The 27,775-nt window shown below is 36.1% G+C and overlaps 1 protein-coding gene across 1 annotated transcript; it reads right to left on the minus strand.

The window, feature by feature from the left end:
• Positions 1–5,337: 5,337 nt before the first annotated feature.
• Positions 5,338–27,775, minus strand: lpar1 (lysophosphatidic acid receptor 1). The gene is made up of 3 exons (XM_084400940.1): positions 27,539–27,775; positions 16,428–17,183; positions 5,338–6,018 (listed from the first exon to the last, which is right to left on the minus strand). Exons 2-3 carry the CDS (start codon positions 17,164–17,166, stop codon positions 5,717–5,719), a joined length of 1,041 nt encoding a protein of 346 aa, XP_084257066.1. The 5' UTR covers positions 17,167–17,183; positions 27,539–27,775; the 3' UTR covers positions 5,338–5,716.

Here is a 27,775-nt window from a genome sequence, read left to right on the forward strand (position 1 = left end):
TAAAATTCTCATGGTGTTGTCTTGAAACCTTTCAATTCCAATAGCATCACTTGTGGTATAGGTAACTGTTAAGAAATCGCTAGTCTATTGGACACTTGTTTTTCAACTTAGCAGGCAGGGGGCAGTGTTACATCACAGGAACTACAATGACCTCATGGAGCATGATTTATGACACTACCTTTCTCTGAATTTGAGCCAGTTTTTGCTATAAGCATTCAAAACAGGAACTTACTGAGACAGTATTAAATCACGCTGGCATTTAATGAAGAGGGATGGTGAAGGATTTACTTTCAACGTGTGTGGGTCAGTTTCTCTATTCCAGCATTTCATTTATCATCTAAGAATGTCAGGTCATATCTGATAATCCTAGAAATACATTGTCTTTGCCATGAGTGTTTTTAATGGCCCTGAAATTTCCAGGAGTAAGCAAGGCAAAACCACAGACGTCCGTGTAGTAGGCCAGGAAAAACAAGTGACGAATGGATTCATGAGCAAGAACGTTTAGAAGACGGAGAGGCCACAACAAAACTGAGCGGGACCTCAGTGATTTTTATTCAAACCATACACTCTCTCTGACCCTTGTGATGTAACGGTGAAAAACACCACATTTCTGATTATTCCTGATCACCCCAAAAGACAAAAGAAGAAGAAGAAATGCTGTTTTTTTTTTTTTTTTTTTTTATTACAATACAAAAAAAAAGTCCTCTTGAAATTGGATAGCATTAAGGATTTCATAAGGGAGAAACCAAACAAATATCATTATTCTCTTCAGCCATGAATAAAACCTGTTTTGCTCTGAGGCTGTTTCATTTAAGAATCAACATCTCAGATGTTCCTTATAAAATCCCTTAGAAGAAAATAAAATGTTGAATGAGCTGTAGAATGAATATATAGATAACATAGGCCAGATCATTTGGCTCATATTTTCTTGAGATCTTATAAATTCAAGTGGAAACACATGAGATTACTAGGGTCATTTTCTGAGGAGAACGCAGGAAACTTCAGTGACCCGCAAGTCTCTGTTTGATCGCCATGTAACCTCACTGGTGTCTAGCAATAGCAACTGAGATACTGATGAGGTTTTTTGCTAAAACGAAATTCCTTTTATCCTTCAATTTCAGTCTAAACCATCGCAAGCCAGTTGTTGGTGTTTCTCGGGGTCTGACACAGGGTCTTTGACTGAGAGGGTGGAGTATTATAAACCTGGAAAGTGGACAGTATGTTGACTGTTCCCATTTCGGTTCGTTTATTTTGGACTTGAGCGCACACAGCTTAGTATAGCCGTGGTCTCCTAAACGATAGAACAGTAGTATTTGGATGTTTGCATTTTGTATTAAAAGCTTATTGAATTACATAATGGATACCACATCATGCATATATGCGCTCTTGTACAAGTTTAAAATGTATCTTTTGGTAAATAAAATGTTATTCTTGGAACTGAATTGAACAGCTACAGTGCCTGCCTCATTCATATTTCCTGCAGGACTATAAGTGTTATTAATATTATAAAGAGTAATGCAGATAAAACAATTTACAATGAAAAATGTTGTATTAGACTTGTGAAAAATAAGTTCAATAGCATACTTTTAAAAAGAGTAGGGAAAGAATATACTTTAAAAGAATATACAATTAAGTGTGAACTGTATTGTACAAATAAAATAAATTGTACTGTACATTAAATGCAATTAGTGGAACTTTAGAGTGCTTTTTACCTTAAGTACTTAAATACATTTATGTGTAATGTCATAATTACTTTGATTATCTTCCAAACTATGTATATATTCTATATTACACATAATGCACTGAGAAGCATTTATGGCATTTACTAAAACATACTTTAATATCATTTCTATTGAAACTTGTATGTCATGATATTTAAATATATTTGTAGTTACACATTTGTATACTGATAATGACTTATCACAACTTGTATAATCAACTTATTAATGTGGTTCAGATAACATCATATTTTGAGTTTCTATTTATTAAACCAATCTCATTCATTGTATTAACTACATTTTTTTTATTTCAATGTACTTAAAAAAGTACATTTTAAGTTAAACCAACAACAATTTAGTTGCAGTTTAGAACATTAAAAGGTTACACTTCAAATGTACTTCTATAAGGTTTGGTTTAGGGTTAGTTGCTTGTAATTAAGCATAATTGACTGTTGTTTCTATATTAAGTACATGCAATGTGAATCAAGGCGACTGTAAAATAAAGTGTTACCCATTTAAAATATGTGAACTTTAAATGTAACATTGAATAACACACTACAGTTAAAATTATAATCAAGTCAACACATGACCAACAAGAAATAATGATGTACAGTAAAGTATTATCTGCAAGTACAGTTTTTATACAATTGTAAGATTTGAAGCGCACTAACCACACTTCTTTTTCACAAGGGTGAATCAAAAAATAGTGTAAAATAGAATAGCGTGCAGTTATTATAAAGTGTTACCGAATATTTCAAATAGTGACCTTTTTGATTCCAACATTAAAAAACAAAACAAGGGTGTCTTAAGAACTTTTTGGATTTAAATTAGACCAATCTAAGTAACTGACTTAAACAAAAAGTTATGACCAGCCTTGTAAAACTAGTCTAAGCCGTTTATTCAACAGGCCATTGGTGTTGAAAAGGCCCGTAAGTGACAGGAACACTGTTCTCCTTCATAGCTGTTTGAAAAACTCCATGTCTAGTATCACACATGACTAAAGAGGAACGCAAATACAGAGCCAGCTGTTCTGGTTTATAAACTTGGCTATCTCCAAGCAAAAACTGCAATTGTCCTGTGGAATCTCTTTGGCTGTATGTTGCACATACCAGTCATTGTTTTTAGAGATATAAGGCATGTTCCGTATAGCGTCCAAAAATGAGGCCAGTGAGGGTTTGTTTTATAATAGTTCTTGTATTAGTGACATCAGCACAGACGGAGTAATATCCCCATCACTCTTCAGCCTGAACACAAGGATTTCCTACCAGTTTGCAGGAAAGGTGGAAAGCTCCATTTTGTTGTAATTCTGGAAAATATCTGTCAACTGTGAGCCAAGACATTATGGGGGAACTGACACATTTTTCCCTTGCAAAAGAACAAAATGAGCTAAAATGCCACTGATATGTTTTTCCGATGAGTGTTGATATTCAAGTAAGTTCATCATTTCAAAGCAGTGAACATTTTGAAATAAGTATGTGTAAATGACGCACAACAGATGAGGATTTGACTCATATACAGATTTATTTTAAGAAGGTTCACTAATTGAATGACATTGTTAAGTGAATGTTATCATACAGGATTTCAGAGTTCAGACTTCATTAAGAGAACAAGTAAAGCCAAGCATCTTTTTTTTTTTTTTTTTTTTTTGAATATGGTCACATTTACTGAAATGAACAGGAAACATAGTGTCGTTTTTCAACCTAGAATGAACCTATGGCCCATGACCCGTCAAGCACAGCTGTCTCTTCTGGATGGACGTCATTTGGAGCGCTGCACTGCTTCAAACTTGCTTGCGCAACAGAGTAAGACTTGAAAAAATGCTGAAACATTTGCTACTTGGTTAACAAAAAAAAAAAGAAAAAAAAAAAGAGGTTTTATAGGTTGTTTTCCTGGAAAGACAAATAACATGAAAAGTTCTCAAGAAACTCAAATGGTCACACATATATTCAGTGTAAAATTGATAATAACAATGTTAGTATTTATTTCATTTTTTTTGTATGACAACTGGTAATACTGATATGTTTTAAAATTACATTATCTCAGCCCCAAATCCTCAATTCATTTACAGAGTGCAAATCTTCAAATTTCATCCATATTAAAGTGGAAAGTTCATTCTCATTACACACGATGCCATTTTAAACATGAATACACGTTAAAGCAATACTGTCATTAAGTTAAAAATGTTATAGGGTACAAAAGGAAAATCCTTTTTCTACAACACTCATTTTACATCAGTTTTAAACTGGAGGTTATTTCCCTCTTATAAACAATACAACATATAAAGCTGTTAACTTCACAGATGTTAGAATTAGATTATGAACTGAACAGTGGCCCCAACAAGTTTTGGACACTTACCAGTCTCATTTACAATGAATTAGTTTCATTGCATTTTTTTTTTTTTTTTTTTATGCATAATTACATGCAACTAACACTAAACCAAAACCTATTCGTAACCCCAATTCTATAGTAAGTACATGTTGTTCATTAATTAATACCTAAGTAACAAATTGTAACAAGCTGTGACAAGTAAACCTAAAAAATAAAGGGTTGCACTTTATTTTAAGGTGTCCATGTTACAGTGTAACTTTACATTTAAGTACAGAGTAATTCATTAATGAACTACATGTACTTACTATAGAATTGGGGTTACGAATAGGTTTCGGTTTAGTGTTAGTTGCATGTAATTATGCATAATGTACTGTTGTTACTACAGTAAGGACATGTGACGTGTAACAAAGTGTCATATTTATCATTAAATGTATCTTAAATGTCCAAATACTTTTTTGGGCCACTGTATACCTAAAACACTTTTCATTCCATGTTTGGCCAAAAAATATATATTTTGCATGATGAAATTAGATTTTAAAGAAGAAGTTTAGAACCAAAAATATTTAAAAATAGCTATGCCTTGGTTCAAATGTTTTAACTTTAAACAATAAACATTCCCTTTTTGACTAACATATGAATATATACACTTATTATATACATACGTACATACGTTGGTATATGAAGTAAAGACGCTTTTCGATAATTTAATTTCAGTCATGTTGAACCATTATTATATATATTTTTTTATGACATTTCATTTTGATTATGGCCATGACACATTGCATCACTTCAATGAATCGGTCAATTCTGTGGGAATAAATTGAACATCCATAAAAACAATCTTCATTTGAACTATTATTTTTGCATTATGTGTTTTAGAAACGTGAACAGAATACCTTGAAAACTGAATATAATTCATAAAAATGTGTCAGATATTAATATTTATATATATATATAGTAATAAGGCACGGATGCTGATCCCTATTGAAAATTACTGGGAATGATATAACCAACAGATAAGGCAATTTTTGTGTCAGGAAAGATATAAAGCCAAGTTGCGTATATTAAGCTGTTTCAAGTTACTGAGGTATAAGTTTACCCAGCTTCACATAAATATTTAATACTCCTCATCATGTTCAATTTCAAGCATTCATCTCCATTCTCAGCCCCTTGGACCCCTTAATCATTCAATGGGCTGAAAGAAATATTTTTTGGGGTATTATATTTGGTGCCAGCTTGGTATCAAAGGGATGAACCTGCAGTGCAAAAAAAAAAAAAATCAAGTACTTCGCATAGTTTACCAAATTTATTTCCCAGTGGTCCCTTACATGCACTCTTTCTTTCTAGTGCAGATTCACTGGATACTTCACTACGTCCTTCACTTCAACACCTGCTGTACAAGACAAAAAAAACTCCTCGATTTACAACAATCTGGCCAAAAAATTACAACTAGCCAATATACTCATCCAACCTTTTACCATACTTAAGGCATTACGGGAACAAATATGATTTGTGTTAAACTGGCTACTTAAATCCTTTTGGATTAGCCTTTAAATAGTCCAATATAGTGACAAAACATTATGAAGACAGAAAAGTCTTTTGCTGATGAAAATGCCTTTTTCACAGTCTCTGCTTGCTTATACTATGTCGATCCTGGCCCCTGTAGAAGCTCAGACCACTGAATGGTCATTATGGTGAGCCCCGCTCAGGACCGTGTGGTTGATGGAGGACGCGGATCGGTCTGAACCCTCCACAGTCCCGTTCACGTTCTCCTGACGTTGACAGCACAGGATCTGTTTGAATGTGACGCTCATCTCCTTGTCCCGGTAGGAGTATATGATAGGGTTCATGGCAGAGTTGAATTCCGCTAAAAGGAGGAAGAATTTCTCATAGGTCAGGATATTGCAATTGGTGCAGACCACGTCCAGCAAGAGAAGCACCAAACCAGGCGTCCAGCACACAATAAAAGCACCTGAAAAACAAAAGGAAATGGATGCAATTCATTTGAGGAAATTGCAGGATGTATTGTAAAAAGTACAATGTGTGAAAGTAGCACAGTCAAGCTCAATAACTTTGACTGTGCACTAAGAGATTTCTGAGAAATGCTTTTGAAAGTGGATCGGACCGAGCAGTACAACACACTTGTAGCCAATCAGCAGTAGGGGGCGTGTACAATCATGAAGGGGGAGGAGCGAGGAATAATACTTTTATTCAGGATACGTCACAGCCTCTTGTACCTTATTGCTTACTTACAGTAGGGGGCGCTATTGCACATCTTCTGATCGAGTACTGAATCTTCTGATAAAAATACATGTGAAGAAGCAGCAGAAACAAGCAATACCAACGTGATCAGCAATATTAAACAGTACATAAATCAAGACTGACCAAATGAAATGTCGACCCAGGACGAGCTACAGGACTGTGAAGCTTTGGGGGTGTTGATGAATGCGATCTACTCTATCTTTTGATCCATGTTTTGATAATTGTTCTGAATCCAATCCAGGCGTAGTCTTTTACAAAAATGCGATTTTCTCCGCTTTTTGCTCAAAATTTTGCTTTTTTAATGAAACTTACTCACATTCAACTGTTGATAAAAAAGAGGACAATTTTTAAGCAGAGGCTCTGTTATTTCTTTTGATATATTGCATGTTAAGATATTACAACAACAAAATATTCTGGGAGCCAAGCAACTTGTGTGAAAATGATCCAATGCTGGCGGTGGATGGCAACCTTTTTAAAAAACGCTGGTGGGGAAAGAGTTAAAGTGCACTTAAACGTATACATTTATAAACTAAAAAGTGGCCAAATTTAGTCCCAAGGAGAACTGAAATAGTACACTTACAACTCACTTATAAGTGAGCATACATAAAGTAGCCTATACGAGGAAAATATACTTAAATTTTACTTACGTTTATAATTTATATTTAATAATAAAATTTACTTGAATAATACTGCTATTGTTATAAGGGACAATGTAATAGAAATGTTGTTTAAAAATATATGTATTAAATGCTGAAAAGTATTCATAGTCCAATTAAAACGTATCTATTTTAGCCAATATTTGTGTGATATATTTCCATACTTTATAGTATTATAGCATTAGCTTAGCAACATGCTAACAGCAAATGGAATTGAAACCAATTGCAAGTGAAGATGTGATTCGTGTGAAGACAGGATTTGAAGGTTTCCTTCAGGGATGCTGTCTTAGAAGGTAGTTCCCTATATAGGCAGTAGACTAAGTTTTGGATAGAGCCTATCTCATAATATAAGGCAATGAATATCTAGCGTTTCCATTACTAACAGAAGGGCAGGCAGGCATCCCAGTGCTTAAAAAAAATCCCTATAGTAAATTTAATTGGTGCCAAACTTCTCCTTTCATATCCTTTCCTTATGAATCTAACCTAACATGACTTCGACAAACAAAAACATGTTTACTGAAAAAGAACATTTTGGCCACAGTTGTTATTTTGCAAGATAGAAATACGTTTGCAAAAGCACTACTCTTCTTTAAGTCAAACGCAGCTGCTCTTGAATGGTTGACATCACTAGAAAGTTATGTGGAGACTCTCAGCCGTTAGATAAACTGCAAGCTGTTTCCAGCATGGCTTTGCCACATGTTTTGCTCTCTCTGAACAAACCCACCAGAGACGTGAACGAGGGGGACTGAAGACTGCGTTTGAAGTGAGAGATTCTGATACTTTTGTACGTCAAAGACGAAACCGTATTTTCCTCAATACTGTTCCCCAAACCCAAACGTCCAGTTGGTTTTACTCGGAAACTTGATGCCACTTTAGATTCATAGTTCTTCTGAGAATAATGAATCTCTAAATAAAAATATATCCTTGAAACGAAGATGATTTCCATCACAAGCACTTTCACTGTGGGTTCAGCTGTGAGAATGGAAGCGGCATCAAGAGCTTCTTCTACACGAACATCTCAGAAAACTAATTTGAAACAGAGAATCAGCTTGTTTTGGTAGAGAGAAAAATCCCAGAAATGTTATGGTCTTGGTCGAGTTCAGGACTCCGAGTCCTTGTTAGTCCTTGGACTCAGGAGTCGGGATCATGTGGATTCAGACTCGATCCCGACTTAAAATCAAATAATTTGGTCTTATACTGTGGTGAACTGCGATATCACATCTGTCAGCCTGCTGTTATAGCATACAGTAAATCTACTGATGACATGCTCTCTCAGAAACATTTAACTAGATTTTGCTAAGTAATATTTATGTTATCTAATTTAGGATGAAATTCGACATTGGTTAAATTGGAATTGAATCCACCACAACACCATTTTGATTTAATTCAGCCCTTTTGAGTGATTCTGTAAGTGGCATAATTGTGATGTGATACCACATTTCCGCTTACAACTAGATGTAATAATTAGATGCACTGTATCCTTAAAGTGCGTTTTATGTAATAACAATTAGTTTGATGGATAACTGGGTGTTTGGGGTAAGTATTCCTCCCAGTGCTTCACGGACATACAAAGAAAGCCAATACCATGGGTGTGGACGAGTTAAAACGGAGTAAAACTGAGCAAGTTTAGACTGACTGAAACTGCTGTTTAGAAAGACTTCAAAGCCTTGAACGTTGGACCTCAAAAACGAATCATTCCCCAAATGCTTCATGGATTCATGCTTACAAATAAACATTTCAGTTTTAAAGGAGTATTGCTTTTTTGGTAATGCTATGATATTTCAACCTAGATTCTGTATGTCGTAACTACAGGATATTGGTTGGGTACAAACAGGGCCGTAAAGACACCCCTCACCCTCCATTAAAGCTCTCTTCCACTTACAAGCTGAATAAGCAGCTTAAATTGGCAGCTGCTCAAAGCCTTGCTTCATCTTAGAGAAGGATTTCGATGTATTACTTCCACAAATGCTTATTAACACCATCAGGCACAATGACTGGGGTGTTCAGACGAACACTGCAAGAGATTCAGGTTCAGAGGCGAAATTACTTTGCCAAGTCACATGAATGTTGGGTTTGTCTAGGAAGTATTTTTTGGCTTTCCTTGACAAAGGCAAGGGCCTGACCATATCTAAAGGATAACACGGTTTCATGCCTTGATTCTATTGGAAAGTAGAAGCCAAGCGATTTATTGTTTTTCTGGTTATTCAGCATGTTTACAACACTTTAGTTTAGAGTCCAATTCTCACTATGAACTAGTTGCTAATTAGCATGCATATCAATGGATGTTGGCTGTTTATTAAAGCACATATTAATACCTTATTCTGCATGACCATGTTCTACATTCCTTAATCCTACCGAATACCTAAACTTAACTTTACAAACTATTAATAAGTAGGAATTAGGAGTTTATTAAGGAAAAGTCATAGTTAATAGTTAGTGAGAATTGGACCCTAAACTAAAGTGTGATCTACAACACAATAATAACCACTTTATATTTTTAGTGTGTTCAATTGGTGCTGGAGAGTTCTAGAGTCTCGTCAAGGGCAACTGATGCAGAATGTGTTTTTGCATTCCACTCCACTGATCTTCCGGTGTTTATTAAACATGTTCTAGACAGACGTGTTGGACAATTGGACTCGGATCTTTTGCAGAATCTTGCACATGACATGGCATTCTCCGCTCAGAAGTTCAACTTTTAAAAAAACGTCTTGCGCAAAATAACACAAATTGTACAACACCTTTCAAAAGGTTCTAATATGTACCATTTAGGTACTAATGTGTAATTGTAAGGTACTAAGGCCACATTTACACTGCAGTTGATGCCCAATTACAATTGGTTGACTATAATCTTCTTTTAAAAGTGACCTATATCCAACATCTGCATTTACACTATACACTTGGCGAAACAAGCCAAGGTAGACATAAGGGGCTTTCGCACCGGAGGAACCTTTTCATAGTTCCTAGAACTATTGGCAGAAGTATCCATTTTTGGCGTGTTCGCACCGCAGGAACTAGGAACGAATTTAGTTCTAGGAACTCCTTTTGGAAGAACTCATTTAGCTCCTACTTCAGAGTCGGGTCTAAACCAGCACTATAGGAACTACAGTGACGTTAGTGACTCTGATTGGCCGAACACATGTGAAACACAGCGCCCGCTATAAAAAAAAAAGAGAAGCTGTGTAAACACAGATTATAGCCTATATATTTACTTCAGAAACTAACTCTACAAACATGGGAAACAGTGAAAGATGGGCCTCTTAACCTTCACGCTGAGGAGAAAATCCAACACAACTTTGAGGGGAACAAGCCAAACATGATTTTGTATTTCTTTGTATTTTAATTTTTCTAAATAAAAGTTACAGTAAGCGCAGCTTACGTCACTTCACAGTTCCTACTTGCGGTGCGAATGCAACCAGGAAAATGTTCCTGAGGGAAAGATTAGTTCCGGGGAACCACCCTGGTGGCTAGTTCCTATACTGACATGGAAAAGCTTAGGCCAAAAAAGAAGGAAAAACAGCAACGGACACAAATGAAATGTTTTCCGCACCATCCTTAAAAGTCACTGTCTCTTCGCCCCAATGGCTCAAAAGACATAAAACTTCAGCATGAGCCTTCGTCCTCCATTGTGCCTTTGAAAAGAGTCATGTGATCGCGTTTAATGTTTACCGGAGTTGACGTGATTTGCCACCGTCACTTTTTCAATGACGTACGATCTGTCCGCTTACATGGCAGATGCAAATGCACGTATCCATTGCATGTCAGATTTATTTCCACATATGAATGAGGCTTGAAACCGACCTGAGAATATCGGCATCGATGTGTGTTTTTTTTCCTGCTTACACGTTCATGGGTCATATATAAAAAAATCTGAATTGGGTCTCAACCATGTAATGTAAATGCGGCCTAACAAACAACGGCAAACCAATAGTTTTTATTAACAAAAAATAGCTAAGTAGTCCACAGAAGCCGTGTCACAGATTTACAACAATAACCCCACATTAATTTGATCTCAAACCGATTAATTAGAAGATGTTATTACATCATTAACGATAGTTTTATTGTTGAACCAATGTGGTTCGAACTGCAGACGTGCAACATAGTTACTACGGTTAAGCAGCAAGTTGTATTTCATGTAAATTGCAAATCATCATAACTTTTAACTTCCATGTTTTATGAGACTAAAAATAGAATTTGTTATTTGAGCAACTTGTCAGAAATGATATTGATTTGTGTAGTAATTTTACAGCCTCTATCTGCTGCTTCCAACAACACTGCATGATTCACTGTCACATGACAAACATTGACTCAAATTCAACAACCATCATGTAATCTTTAAAATCTAGAATGCAGAACTAATCAGTGTCTATCACCATTATCCACCCACGAGTAAAAGTTATCTCTGCAAAACAAGTGCTATCTTTTTCGTGGCAAACACCACAACACATGGTCAAATGTTTGTGGTCGAAAATATGCAGCATTAGCAGGAGGGTGATGGGAACTCAGTGAGACAGAGACACCTGTGGAAGTGCTTAGTGCATGCTTTGCATAGCAGATTCCAGACTGGAGGACTTGCCAAGAGCACGGGCATTTGTTCTGCCCTCCCACTTCAGTTAGCTTTTCCTTGGAATTTCTGGGGAATCGGAACTGGGGGAGTCTATGTTTCATTCAAATAAAAAAAGTCAACTGATATTTTATGTGTTTATTCAGTATTAGATGACAGTGTTTTGTGCTGATTTTTTCTTTCTTTTTTTGATGGAAACAAAGTAATTATAGAAGTATGGAAGCTTGTAATTGTGACTTTTTATCTCACAATTCTGACTTTTTTTTCACAATTGCGTGTTATAAAGTTAATGGCTCGCAATTCTGAGAAAAAAAGTTATTTTTTTCCCTCGAATTGGACCTTATATCTCACAATTCAAAAAAAATAAAAAAAAGTCTGAATTGCGAGAGAAAAAAAGTCACAATTGTGAGATAAAAAGTCATAATTATCTTTTAAATTGTTTCATTCCGTGGCGGAAACAAGCTTCCATATGGAAGTGAATCGGGTTGAGCTGTGAACGCAATTTAATACTGACTTCATGATTGAATTTGTGAATAGGAAGCTGATATTCAAGCCATCACTTGCATAACAAGATATGGCAGTTGCTTGTTGTTTATGTCTGACATAGTTGAAGAAATGATTTAACACCATTTTAAAGGATGGTTGAGAAGAAGATATGCAGATTTACTGCTTCATGGGCTGTGATGTTTACATTTCTCAGGAATCATGATTACGGCAGTTTCTGAGATTCAAGGGGCAAGATGCCAGTAAAATCAACAAAATATTTATTTATTAGATGCAACGGTCAGCTAATCATAATCTATGTTTTTATTTCAGAACTGGTCACTTCCTCCAAGAAACTAGGATGAGAAAAGAAAAAAAATAACATGTGTTTTTTGTCCCAAATATTATCTGTATGCCATGTAAGCATATCTGAGTATGTCATGTGATCCAGTAATGCTGATAAGGCAAGAAACAATGGCCTGAAAATGAAAATTCAACACTGGCAAAATGTGTTCAGAATGAAACACCCTGCTGTTCTACACCCCACGAGTCCTGATGTCTCGTTTTCTTGAGGAGCGGAAACTGATCCAATGATTTCATCATCACTGTAACTATGTTATTCAAATATACTTCATACGCCCTTGAGTAACTCTCAACAATGGATGAATCATGCCTTTGAGGAGTAACAAAAACTGATTTCATTTTAGCTTGTGGAAGTTATTTGTAAGTGTGGGGAGAAGCAGAGTCTCATTGTTTCCTGGAAAGTTCTTTTTGGTGGATATATCATGAAACTCTGGACTGGTATCATTGCTTTACACAGTGATGTTACAGCAGATCTCACTAGAAAAACAAGCACCTGGTCTGACAGAACAAGCTCAAGTCATTTATAATTAATGGATATGATGAATGTAGTGGACAAAAGAGAATTTTTGGAAATTACAATGAACTCTAATACAGACAAAGCCGAGGAATAGAGGCTCTATTTTAAAGAGGCTGTATTCTACACTTTAGCCTTTGATTTTGTTTCCTAAAGTCCACCTATAACTCCAGCGAACGTTTCTGTTACGTCTCTGTTGTTCCATAGATCCTGGAGCATTCACAGTTTATATGGACTGCACACAGGATAATGAAGAACTAATTAAGTAACTAAGAGACAGAGGTGAGGAACATGTATAGTATTTTGTTTAATGTACACTACCAGTTTACACAATACACAAACTGCTGTACTGTACCTTTAAGACTTTTATATGAAAAATGTCTCATTGGATTGGAAGACTAGATAACCTCAATCTTTTTAACTTGCATTATTCTTAATTCAATCAATGATTTGTTTTGTTGTCTGACATACTGGCAACAAACAGGCAAACAAACAAATACATTTAATAATTAATATTTCGGTTTAGGGATTTTAATCAGACCAAAGCTATTTATTTTCCTAACGAAGTATACAAACATACCCAACAAATACTGAATACTATTTTTTTTTTCCTTTTCTCTTTTTTTCTCAGCCTGACACACGTTCACTAAACCAGAGAGTAATGTTTACGAGCATTAATAATATCCTCAGAAATCCAGGGCACATTTAGTTAGTCAGATTAGTCTGAATAGTAAGGGTAACACTATAATTTACAGCGTCATTGTTACATATGAAACATTTAGTTGCTAATAATTATAAATTAGGCATAATTACATGCAACTAACCCTAACCACTAACCTATGGAAGCTTGTTTCCGCCACAGAATAAAACATTTTAAAAGATAATTGAGTTTACATCTTGCAATTCTGACTTTATTTCTCAGAATTGCAAGATATAAAGTAAGAATTGCATGATATAAAGTCGAAATTGCGTGTTATAAAGTCAGAATTGAGTGATATAAAGTTGCAATTGTGAGAAATAAACTCGCAATTCTGACATCTTTTCTCAGAATTGTGAGATATAAACTCCCAATTGCCAATTAGAATCGCGAGAATTGCGAGTTTATATCTCACAAAATAAACTTTATAACACGCAACTGCGACTTTATATCATGCAATTCTGACTTTATATCTCCCAATTGCGTGTTATAAAATCAGAATTGACAGATATAAACATACAATTCTGAGAAAAAGTCAGAATTGCGAGTTTATAATCACACATTTCTGACTTTAAAACTCACAATTGTGACTTTAAATCATAAATATATCATATCATACTTTATTTTATCTCAGAATTGCGAGATGAAAAAAAAAAGTCATAATTGTGAGATAGAAAGTCACAATTTCCTTTTTAAATGTTTTACTCTGTTGCAGAAACAAGCTTCCATACTAACTAACCCTATAGTAAGTCCATGTAGTTGATTATTATTACTCAGTACTTAAATGTATAATTACACTGTAACAAAGACTGCTTAAAATAAAGTGTGACTTAAGTCAGAATAAGTGCTATTTGGCCTATAGCTATAACTATATAGCAAGTCATATACACCAAAAAAAAAAAAAAAAAAATTGTTCCATAGTATCATTTGAAGGATTCTATTATTTAAACATTAATTATACACTGTAATTACCACATATACATCTATTATCTCCAGGGTGAGATCACAGTCTACAAACCTTGCTTTCATCCAGACCCATAGAGGTTCGAGACAAGCTCTGCCTGGTCCAAACAACAACAGTACTGTTTCCTGCACAGCACCATGACTGGCTTCCTTTTCATCCAGGCCAGGCTTCGCTGGGGGAGCCGGCGAGGCATGACACTGAAGCAGTGCAAGGCAAACAGTGGAACTGGCCGCAAGACCACTATGACGGTTCCTCAGCCTACTCAAGGGCTACATTGTTCGTCGACTTGAAGGTTGGCACAATAGAGTGAAGGGTAACATATTACGTAGCATTTAAGTAAAGCTGCTTATATATATATATATATATATATATATATATATATATATATATATATATATATGGGCTTTTGGTTATTTTGAACCACAACTTGGAGCCTGGTGCGTAAATTTGTATCATTAAAGGACCTCCCTTGACAGGAAGTGGACAAATGTAATCGCACCAAAAAAAAAAAAAAAAAATGAGTGTGAACAGCAATTGTAGAGAGTGAATTGATCCCCAGAGCAAATCTCCATGTCATAGTGACATCATTAAAGGACAGATTCTCAGAGAACATATGCAATTTGGCTCCATGATGCTCATATTCACAACGCGGTTGACCAAAAAATCGTTTCATGTGCTTTTTTGCAAAGATTTAGTGGTCAAGAGTATTGACCTTTATGATTTTTTCCCAACATTTAAAAATGAGATAAAAATCAGTGAGGGCAGTTTGTTTGTTGATCAAGTCATTGTGGTTTTTGGCCATCTGCTTATGATTGCACCAAAGGATACGATAGCTATTTTGATGTAGATCTATCTGCAAGTAAAAGAGTGTGAGAATTGACCCACACTGCGTTCAGATATACCTACTTCCCCACTATATAGTAGGTGAAAAAGTACTCAGATGGCCCACAGATGGCCCACGAAGTGTGCATCCAGTGGACACTTTACTATGACACCATGGGAAAGGATTTGTGAATGACAGTGAAGCAATTAATCTGATTCTGGTTGGTCACATGATAATGACAACATGAGGGATGAAGTACATCCATATTTAATTTATACTACACACATTCATACACACTTTTTAATGGTCGCACCGTTTGTTTGAACAAACTAAGTTTGAACAAAGTTCCTCATCTATTCAGACAGCATTAGCTGGTTTCGAATTTGGATGCACCATTTCAAATTGCTTCATATGAAGAAAAAGGAACTAATTACTAAAATATTGTCCTAAAATAATGAAAATGTCTTCAAATGCCCAACAAAATTACAAGTTTGAGTTTGTGTCTGTTAGCATTTAGGCCATCTAGACTATATCAGGGGTGTCCAACCCTGATCTAGGAGTGCCTCCATCCTACAGTTTAGTTCCAACCCCAATCAAACACACCTGAACCAGCTCATCATGTTCTTCAAGAGTACTTGAACATAACAGGGAAGTGTGCTGTAGCAGCGTTGGAACTGAACTCTGCAGGACGGTGACCGTCCAAGAGCAGGGTTGGAATCAGGGTCTATAATGCTAGTGCAGAGTTGTCCAATTTTTCCCTGGAGGACCACCATCCCATGCTGGGGAAAGCTGGTGCTAAACTATGCAGGACCCCTGCAGACAAATCCAGCACTGTTGTTCAACAGAATAAGGATTTGCATGCTGGGACCAGCATGGGATGCTGGTTGCTGTTGGACCTGCTACACCAGCTCTGCTTTCTTAAGAACAAGCACTATACCAGCTCTAATAAACAAGCAACATGGAATTCATGCTGGTTTATGCTGGATTTTTCAGCAGGGGTGTTGGCCCTCCAAGCCTAAAGTACTAATGATGAAACCCTGAATGAAAGCAGAACTTACCCAATACAATCACAACAGTTTTCAGCAAGCTCATCATAGTGTCCCTGTTCCGCCGTTGACCTGAGCTGTGCCGGGACATCCTCATGGTTCGCTGACGTACGTACATAAATATGTGAGCGTAAAGAACGACCATCACCACGAAGGTCACCAGGTTGAAGATGGCCCAGAAGCCCAAGTAGGAGTTGCTGTAGAGGGGGGCCATGTTGGAGCAAGTATCTATGGCACAGATGCAGTTCCAGCCCACGCTAGGAATGGCGCCCATGACGATAGACATGGTCCAGATGATGACGATAACTACAACTACTCGTCGATTGCTCATGCGGGTATGGAGCTGCATGCGGAACACAGTTATGTGGCGCTCAATGGCTATAGCTAGCAAGTTAGCAACTGAGGCTGTTAGGCTTGTATCGATGAGGCCTTGGCGAAGCAACCACGTGCTGACTGTAAGCCTTCTCGTATTGGGTCCCGTGTTGAACATCAAGTAGAAATAGGCAAGTCCCGCAAAGAAGTCCGCAGCTGCTAGGTTGGCCATTAGATAGTAGATTGGAAAATGAAATCGGCGGTTGACGTAGATGGCCACCATCACGAGCAGGTTAGCTAGCATAATAAAAATACACACTGTAATCCCAAGTCCCATCACTAGCTTGCTTACAGCGTTCCATTCTGTGGCCAGATACTTGTGACTACGATTGTAAAAAAAGGCAATGGTTTCATTGTAGTAGCATTGTCCGTCGTCCATCCTGAAAGGTTATGTTTCTGAAAAAAATATCAAAAAAGGTGTTAGAGCTTCAGCATTATTTGAAATCTAATGAAAGGTCACATATGGCTTAAAGGCTTGCATTATTTATGGCATGTAATTTCACATTGATGCCATACACAGTAGACTTGCCATCCACATGCATTGATGCCAATTGATTTAGAGCCATAGTTCATCATTCTGAAATAAAGTGGTGATGTTTTTTTTTTTTTTTGTGACAGTGCAGAAGAGCATTTATAATGCATGTTACATCCACAAAAATGAACTGGTAATAAACCTCTCAACAACTGGCACTTATTTAATTCAACAGTATGTCCAGAACACAGTGAAATGTTTCACATATCAGCTTTTTAGCATGCAGTTTCCATCTGGTCCTGTTTTATTAGCATGTTATAATGTTGACCAGGAAAGGCCAACTAAACACTGAAAAAAAATTACAGCTTGCATAAACACACAAATGGGGAAAATGGTAGTCTGAAGCATGGGAGTCTAACTCTCAAAACTAACTATTAAACACATCAATGCAGGACTGAACTGAGCACCCAACACAGGAAACAGGCCCCATTTGGACATTGCAAGATAATTTAACCCTTATTATGTGTAAGAAAGTAATCAGTAAAGTTCAGCAGGGTTTCATTATTTTTCAAGAATCATTGTGGTAACATTTGTCTACAGTCTCAATATCTCAGTCTCAATATCTAAATTTGTTTAAATTGCATTCATGAAGTTACTTTATGGAAAATGTTGTCATTTACCAACACATACATTGAGTAACCTACCAATGGGTTGTTCTTTTACCAGCAATTACAATGGATAGGGACTAGAGCTTTTAATCCTTAAAAAGCCAAACATCGATACATGTGAGGTTAGTTATTAGTCACTTGTATTGAAATGTATTGAAATTTCCTTCTCACTCACTTTCACTTATTGAAAAGTGTGACCAAGGTATTCTCAAAAATGCACACTTTGTTTTCCACAGAAGAAAGTTGAACAACATGTAATTGAATAAACAATGTGCGTTTTAGGTTGTGTTTGAAAACCTGGTTGCATTGAAACATTGAACACTTTTTCTTAAATAGAACCATTTATTGTAACTATTAAAACTTCAAAACAGACATTTCTTTGAGCTCACATGCAGCTATCTCAGGCTCAGCATGCTATCAATTGTTTAGAATTCAAATGCCAAGCAAGAGTGGATGACCTTTCCACAGTTATTGTGTACTTCTAAAGCTATCATCACCACACATTGGTCCATAGTGCTGGGAGACAGACAGACAGATCCTGTCATTGTGTGTCAATGTGTTTTATCATATAGCCTCGGGCCTCTGATCTCGCTAAACTAAAGGCAATGAACAAGAGCGGTCTGTGCACAAATGTCTGTGAACTTCCTCTCTCAGCTGCAGCAATGCTCAAAGCCACAGTTTCAGCACTGTTGCTGAACCCATCCTCAATGGATAAAGACAGAGAAAAGGAAATTCCAGAACGGCCTTGGCTGAGTGCATTTGATAACATTGTATCTTCACAGTTTGGCTGTATCTCCTGCTAAAACAACAGTGCAAGACTGCAACTCAAGGAAACATTATGTGAAAGTAAACACTTGTTCTTTAAACGGTGTTTAGAATGTCTACATAATTTAATTAATACAAATAATTAACAGTCACTTTGCACTCTCTCATTTTCCAGTTGATTCATCCAAATGAGCTTTCCTACAGAAATAATTTGACTTCTTGCAATGATGCCTTTTTGCAATTACTTTTGACCATTCATACAGTGTTATTTTAAAACATAGTTTAAAGTGTCCAAATACTTTTTGGCACCATTGTAGTTTCAATACACCCAACACTGACATATTAATGACAATCTTGGTAAAAAATAAAAAAATGAGACAAAGACCTTAATCCTCAATATTGAATAGCATCACAAGCAAACAATAATATGCAATATAGATACTCTGCAGGAAAACTTTCTGAGAATGAGGTTAGGAAACGAGCAACGGCACCAGTCTTGAATTATTTCAGTATTGGTCCCTTGCCTGACTGATATTACAATGCAGGCATTGTTCTGCACCCATCCTATCAAAAAAACAAAAACAAAAAACACACAAAAAACACACAAAAAACCAAACAATGAAACTGGATTTTTACAAAGAATAAATTGTTCGCATTAGTGCATAGGCTCTGTGAAGCAATACTCCAATGTGATTCAGAAACAAATGTTACTAATTTATGCCATAATTAGGCAGGCATGTGAAAGCTGTAAACAATGAGGAGGATGAATTCAGAAACTCAGGTAAAGTGGTGGTGGATTCACATCGACGTTTTGAGGGCAATTCTAGGTAACACTTTATTCTAACTCTCAGTATAAGTAGACTGTCTGCTTAATTTCTGCTAACACTTTATTTTGATGCTCCTTAACAGACATTCTTCAGACTATAAGTAACTTTATAACTTTTATAACTAACCTAATAGTATACTAAATAACACTCTAATGAGAGTTAGTTGACATGTAGTTGCAAAGTTACTTATGGTTAGTAGAATGTTTAAAGTGGACCATCAAAATAGTGTAACCAACTGTTCTATATGCTAACTAAATATATACAATACTATTTATTATTATACCAGCCGAATATATGCTTTGCAATCGTTTAACTTCTGCTTTGTTTCATGAGAAACCACATCCATCTGACCTCATTAGACACTTCTAATTTGGGAGGAAGTTGTTTGTTTCAGTCTGAACATTGTAAACTTGTTCCCCTGGCCTGGAGCAAAACTCTGTGTGTCATAAAGCCTGTTTTGACATGTTCTTCCATGGACTTGAACCTCAGGTTTATCTCAGACTCGGTTGCAGATATGCTGATGGTCTCTTTCACCTACTGTCTCTAGCACCCTTAGGCTCATACAAGCCTCCTAAATAAGGGAAGCACAATGTTCCGTAAAGCACCAAATTGGCATACTTGGGTAAAATTAAAAATGCCTTCATGGAAAGTGAAGTAAAAGTTACAGGTACTTATCCGAAAAAAAAAAAAAGTAAATGATTTAAAATATACTTAAGTATCAAAAGTATTGCGTACAGCCTCAGGAAGAGGCTACAACATTACATAATGACTGCATAAATGATACAAAAACAGTACCAACTTACTTTGTTATTGCTTATCACAAAGAACCAGCCACAACCTGATTCATTTATTTGGAAACATCAATCCTTAAACATAACATGTTTAAAGTTAGGCATCAAATCCCCCTAAAGAAAGGGTTTGATCTGCACCACAAATGTGTGAATGAACTGTTACAAAATCGTTTTGAAGTTCAGTAGAGCTTGCTGAGACCTCTGGGCAGTTTCTGTTTTGGCCTTGAGATGTTAGTTCAGTACTAGAAGTTAGGTGGCCTTGAATTCTCATCTAAAACACATGAAAAGAGAAAATGGGAAAACCTAACCTAGCTCACTTCTACCAACCAGCGGATTACACCTAAACCTGAAACCCAACCAGCCTGCTAAATATCCATTTAGTTAGTAGTACCCTAACAACATGGTTCAAACAGAAGTGAGCAAAACCGCAAAATGGCCAAACTGCTAAAAAGCAAAGTGACCAAGAACCTTTAGTTTTCATTTTGTTTCTGCAGTGTTAAAGAGCTTGCCCAATCAAACTTCCCAGAAAAGTTCACTCCAGCTGGGAAACACTCTTGAGTCAGTGGCGATTACGTATATGTGTGGTTCTTTGACGTGAACATTTTCTGCGGTTCATTTCTATTGTTCAGTCTGTCAAGGTCAGACTTGACTAAAATCATGAACACCCTGGAGATCAGATGTATTTCAAAATAATTTTTATCCCAAGGGAAGAGAGTATCTCTTATGTGCAAATCAGCGAAGGACATCCTAACATTGCACAAAGCAAATTCTGATGGCTCAATGTGGTAAGGGCTTCATCAATCTGCCTAAAGAAGGGTTGTCCAATCCTGCTCCTGGATGGCCACACTGAACCAGACTTCCAGGCACGTGTGTTGGATCAGGTTGGCGCTAAACTCTGCAGGACGTTGGCTCTCCAGAAGCAGGATTGGACATCCCTGATCTACAGCATTGCTACAGCAAAAGCCTCTTTGCAACACTTGGTGGCGGCACTCCTCTGGAGAATGGAGTTGGTTAGTCTGGTGGCACACCACGCCAAAAAGACGTAGGGATCCAAGGGAGGCAGTGGGAGGGCCCCTCCCAAAGTTAAGAAGCCACATAAATAGAGCAAAAATCTGTGATATCCAGGTCTGTAGAGCCAGTCCTACATGGGCAACGGAGAGCTCTGGATGTCCTACACAACTGTTTGTGTCTAATTCTTCATTGTTACATCCTCAGGTACTCTTCATGTCATATTGACTTATCGTATTGATGCCATCAGAAAACTAATGGAGAATCACCATTCGTTTGTCTTGTATTAAGGTGGAAGGAAAGAGTTCTCAGTATTTTAACTACTTCCTCTAATTCCATTTCTGATGCTATTTCTGAAACCTGACTGGTCAGCTGTGGTGGCATTGGAGTGCACTCAGCTAAAAGTTCATTTTGTAACTATATTTAAAAACACAATGTCATCAACTCATTTTGGAACCCAGAGAAACGAAATACTTTGATTTGCATTGATTGATCGCACTTCTATGGTAACCAGTAAAACACAGTGACACAGACTAAAGCACTTTACCAAATAAAGGAAACACAAATGCACAAACGTAGAGCAATATCATTTACACAATCCATGCATTATCTGATGCAGAGTTGCTGTGTTTACATTCCATCACTGTTTGAAATAATCCAAATCCAAAATCCAAATCCAATCAAAACTGTTCAAATTGTAATTGCATTGCATGAGTTAAACAGGGACATAGCATGACAATTAAACCAAATGTAAAATCACCCTTAAATATGGTTTTCAACAAACAGTCAAAGAATCAAATTCAAAATGCATCACCAATCTGAATCAATTCCATAGATTCAGACAGATTTGCTGAAGTCTAATCGTTCAGACTGATTTGTATAGGATTGACTCGAAAATAACTTTTGTCTGCCATAATGTGAGTCACTGTCAAAACAAAGCAACCTTAACATGGACAGTTGACACGGAAGACCTGTACTGTGTATAGTGAGATATCACACAATTCAAGCATTCAATCCTCCAGTTCTTCAGAAAGTCTAGATGATGGAATCTATATTTGGATCTTCATGGTTCAATCATTTTTAGATCTGAACATGGGAATTGTTTGGTGAATGCAATCAACCTATAAGTTAACTTAGCTGTGTATGGTGGCATTATCTCCCTGAATTATAGGAATGTCATGGCAGAACAGTGTTTAATCCTGGATAGGAAGCATCTGGTCCTATAAAGTGCTCTTATATTCCATGAAAGCTATAAAACCTTGCAAAACAATCATCAGACCTAATGACTCCCACAAGATGGCTGCCAAAATCATTATGAAACACAATGATTAACATTTGGAAAATTCACTTGGATGAAGGAAATAGGATAAATGATTATTTCAAATTTTTCCCATCACTCAAGCATAATTGTTTTGTGCTCTTTTTTTTTTTTTTTTAAGCTATAGTGGTTTCCAAATGACTACTCCCTGACATGATATTGCTCAGTTTTTGCTCAGAGTGGGTCACGGGGGTTCAATTTTGTGGTAAGTTTGAGGTTATACTTTTGTGGTATTCATAACCAATCCTGTAAAGTATCCATCTGTCTCCATTAAAGGAATAGTTAATCCAGAATTGAAAATTATGTCTTCATTTATTCAAAACCCATATGACTATCTTTCTTAATGAAACAGAAAGGAATATAGAAATGCCCTGACTACTCTTAAAAATCTAAATGAAAGTGGAATGGATGTTCAGTGTTATTTTATAATATTATAGTTTCAATAGTAATAATAATATTATTTTTTTATTTGCTTTTTTTTCCCTTTTTCTTAAAGTTTTTGTCTTATTCTGAGTATCATTTGTGTTTTTTTTTTACTATTTAGGTTTAATTTATTTTTGTTTCATTTTAGTTTTAGGAATAGTTTTAGTGAACAATAATGATACTGGGACGGATATAGGGGCTTTCAAGCTCAAACAAATGACAAAAAGCGGCATAAAAGTATCATAAAATAAGCCTATATGACTGTATTCCAAGTCGTATAAAGCCATATAATGGATTTGCATGAGGAACATACCAAATATGAGATGGTCAAGATCCAATACACCAGGTTTGACGTCAACCACACATCAATGGTTGTCACCCATCATCATTGACAAACCTGGTTTCATCAATACATGTAAACCATTACAGAGAAGCAGCGTGAACTTTCTTCAGAATCTCTCCTTTTGGATTAAATGGAAGAAGAAAGTCATTTTGAACAACATGAGGGTAAATATGTTTATTTTTGAGATTTCTTATTAGGTTTTCCTTCACAAATGAGGCAATTTTGGTGTTGTGAATCATGGAGCCACAACTCTGTTTGCTTTGAACTGCGAGTTTTCTTTTGTTATTAAGACATTTTATACACACATACTGCTAATTGGCAGTCAACTTAGTGATTCATCTCCGCAGCTGCATTTGTTATTCTAATGTAGTTACTTTTAGCCCTTATGACGTGGTTCTGTTATTTTAAACACCCTTCTATGTCAAAATTGTTTACTCAGTTTTCATTCTTAAGGATATTACAAGTAGGGTCAAACGTGTACCCAACACAAGTTACTCTTTCTTGTTAATCTTCTCGACTCAACTCTCTTGGCAACATCTCCGCGTGAGATGAGGGACTTCCTGTGTCATTCACTGTTTTATAGAACACCCAACTTGAAACCAGTTAAACGTGCTCTCATTAAACTGGCATCGGTTAGAACTGAGCGAATTATAACATGCTAACTAGCAGTAACAATTATAATCTTGACTTTTGAAGCTTTACGAGGATTACTTAAATGGGCAATAAGATGGATTCACAAATGAATGTGATCTAATGAACTTGATATGTTGTTTTACAAGCATGACAGATCATTTAAATAGAGTATTCACTGACATCAAAGTAAGAAAACTTGAGGAAGAAGCCAAAAGGTGATTGAATGCACTCTTCTGAACTATTAAACTCAAGTTTCCCCCATAACCATGAGGCTGGATGAGATCACAGTTGTGTCACAGTTGTGTATGGGTGTGTCCTGGATTCATATGGGCTGCACACTCCAACATTTCCGACAATGCATCTTGTATATGCTATATGCCAAGTGAGACACACATTTTAATACAAACAAATAACTTGCAACTTATTAAAATACTAGTTTTACTGATTAGTCTTTGACTCTCAGAAAACCAGTCAAGTACAGGTTATATTTTCTAAAGAAGGTAGATTTTGAATATTAAATTAAGATCGTTATTAAGACCATTACTTTTTTTCTTTTTTTGCATAAGGCAATTATTTTCATAATTATTTCCATTTTCTAGGCTTTTATACCATTATTTTCATAAACATTAAGTATGCCATTCCCCACCCCCTCTCATAATTCTCTACCACAGTGGGGAAAATAATATTTTCATTACTATGATGCAACTTAATATTACAGTAAATATAATTTTATTGTATTGATTTTATATATCATGTATTTTACTGCTTTTAATTCAAGCTGACATGTAAAAAAAAAAAAAAAAAAAATCATTGTATTACATAAATGTTTTACTTGAATGTGGTTAAAATAAATTGTAAAAAAAAAAAAAAAAAAAATCAGAACAGAGTTTGGGAGAAACATTAATTTTCATGTTCTCTATTTTCTCTCTTTACACCTACAAAATGCCTTTTTTTATTTATTTGTTTATATACTGTATAGAATACACCCCATTGTGTGTGTGTGTGTGTGTGTGTGTGTGTGTGTGTGTGTGTGTGTGTGTGCGTGTGTGATACACCCAACAAGTAAGCAAGTCATCACACAGTTACAACAGCCTGCCACAATACATACAGTGAGCTTGTCTTTGAAGTTAACCAGACTAGACGCCATAAACTCCAGTCTAAAACAAAACTAAAGTCATAAAACAATCTAAAGATAACAGCTTGACACCAACACCACAACAAATCATTATCCCATGAAGATAACCAACAGTTTAGAAATCAATAAACCTTATAGCTGAGCTAAACTGTTTTGACATCTGCAACTACAACATTCAAAGCAACAAACCACACATCTCAAAAGATCACATATATCAAAATACAATATCTTATTTATACCACTGACTGGGTGGCCATTAAAATAGCACACAATAGAGCACAATCATGAACCGAAACTTGCAACAAGTCACGGGACCTCCCAGCCATGCCCATTTCGACCTATTTATTTAGAAAGCGCCATTGCATCTATAATTGAAGGCCACTGAACACATTTTGGAGTTTGATATCTCCCTTCAGCAGCTCTGACACACAGCAGGAAGGGCAGGAACCAGCACTGGCATCCCAGCTCCGATCGGCTCCACAGCTGCTCCCAGTCCTGACCTGGGAGGCCATGGAGTACCATGTGTGTTTTTTGTAAAGGGGAGGCTTTCCTGTCTCTGTCTAGCTTGCGTCAGACCAAAAACCTTGGCACTAAACATGTTAAGTCTACCCATTTTAAAAGAGCACAATGCAGAAAAAAAAAAAAAATAAAAAAATAAATTGTATTTTTACTTTCATTCTGCATGTATTTCTCTCTACAGTTGACACTAGGTTCAAACAAATACTACCAATCAAAAGTCTGAGATACACCTGACTGCACAATGTAAACCTGAATAAGTTGACAAAACTTAAAAAAAAAAAAGTAAGGTAATCGGTTACATCAAAATTGTATAAGCTAAGAATGAAAAAAAAAAAAAAAAAAAAATGTAGAACACATCAAAATGAAAATTCTGTCATCATTTACTCAGCCTCAAGTTTTTTCAAAACTGTATGAATTTATTTCTTCTGCCGAACACAAAAGATGATATTTTGAAGAATGTCGTAACCAGTCGATGGACCCCATTGACTTCCATAGTATCTTTTTCGACATTCTTCAAAATATCTTGTTTGTGTGTTCAGCAGAAGACAGAAACTCATACAGGTTTGAGACAACTTGAGGGTGAGTAAATAATGACTGAATTTTCATTTCAAACTATTCCTTTAAGTTTAAGGAAAGTTTAAGCAAGCAAGAATTTTAAGTGCTCTTAACTTGCAATACTTGAGTAAGCCAATTCATTCATAAATGTAACTTAAAATTATCATGTGATCTCAACTTAAATATTTTTAGTAGAGGAAACTTGGCTATAGCTTTAACTAGTTAGTTCAGTAAATGCTAAAATCCCAGCCCAGTTTCAGCTAAGTTTAAGTTTGTCTAAATGAAAAGAAACTTCAGTTTTATGAACTCAAAAGAAAAAGAAAGTTTAAAAAAAAAAAACTCATAAGTCAATTTGATTGAACTAATTTGTTCAATTTAAGTTTACCCTACTCAAACGAATTAAATATTTTGAGCGTTAGGGTTTACAGTGCATCCCAGGAAGGTCAAATAGAAGATTTTGCTTTGTTTTGGTCTAAACTTTATCCTTAAATTTCCATTTAAGTTATCTGATAGTTTTGATGAGGTTCCGTTCAATTGCCTAATAAATCAAATGTACAGTCCATTAGGCAGCTTAACTGTGGTTTCATGTGTAATCTTACTACAACTAAGTGTGACCACATCATGACACATGCTAATGAAATGAAAATAAATGAAGTCCTTGACATGATTTTCCGTTTTATCCTACACAGTCCACTCAGATCGGTACCAAACACACCTACTCATACTGTTTACTGCAAAATAAGATACTACAAGGCGTGTATTTTGGGAGCCGGCCAGAAGGGCCAGGAATCTTTGACTGCTATCAATCTGAATTTCAAACCAGAACTGGTTGGTACAACAGTACCTACACACAACACAGTATGAAACAATTCCCCTTTTGTTAGGTACATGTTATCATCTTCTTGTGAGTGTTTAGTCTGTGTGGAAGTGAGGGGGAGGTATTAGTGTAAATTGGGGCAAACACTGAAGTTTGACACCTTTTGGGAACAGGGTGGTACCTATGCATACCCCTAAAAAGCTTTATAAAAAAACACAAAAGGTCTGATTCATATCTTCTCATTTATGCATCACTAAACTAATATGATGGAGGATGCATTAATTAGAGGGTAAATATATATATATATATATATATTATTTTTTTTCAGTTCCTCAGCCTCTTGTGCCGAACACTGCAACGCGTTACTGTTTCTGAGATTCGAAATTAGCTTTTGCTGCATATGCATACTTAATATACGGGGGAAAACACATCCCATGTATCATTTTCATATATTACACCTTGAGATTAAATACTTACTTGCAGTAGTGACAGTGAACTCCAACAAAGTTATTCCAAAACTGAATAGTAACTCCTCAAAAAAAGTACTAAAAAGCTCGCGTCTGGTTAAGAGAGAGGGCTCGATTGTTGTTCAGCGCTGTTTAGTCCACGGCTGTTTGTGAATATTCATTTTATTCCCTCGCAGTCGCGCGCATACGGCATGTGAGCTGGGATAATTCACCTCTGTCCCGTTACTCGGAGAACAACTGCAGCACT

Source organism: Rutilus rutilus (genome assembly GCF_951802725.1).
Source record: "Rutilus rutilus genome assembly, chromosome: 25".
Classification (NCBI taxonomy): Eukaryota; Metazoa; Chordata; class Actinopteri; order Cypriniformes; family Leuciscidae; genus Rutilus; species Rutilus rutilus.

What these genes read in the sequence shown, in the direction of transcription:
- lpar1 (XM_084400940.1), bottom strand. Translation starts at nt 17,166, where the DNA reads ATGGACGACGGACAATGCTACTACAATGAAACCATTGCCTTTTTTTAC. An exon ending in AACTGTTGTGATTGTATTGG is followed by an intron (nt 6,019 to 16,427) that starts GTAAGTTCTGCT and finishes TTTGTTTTTCAG; the next exon opens with GTGCTTTTATTGTGTGCTGG.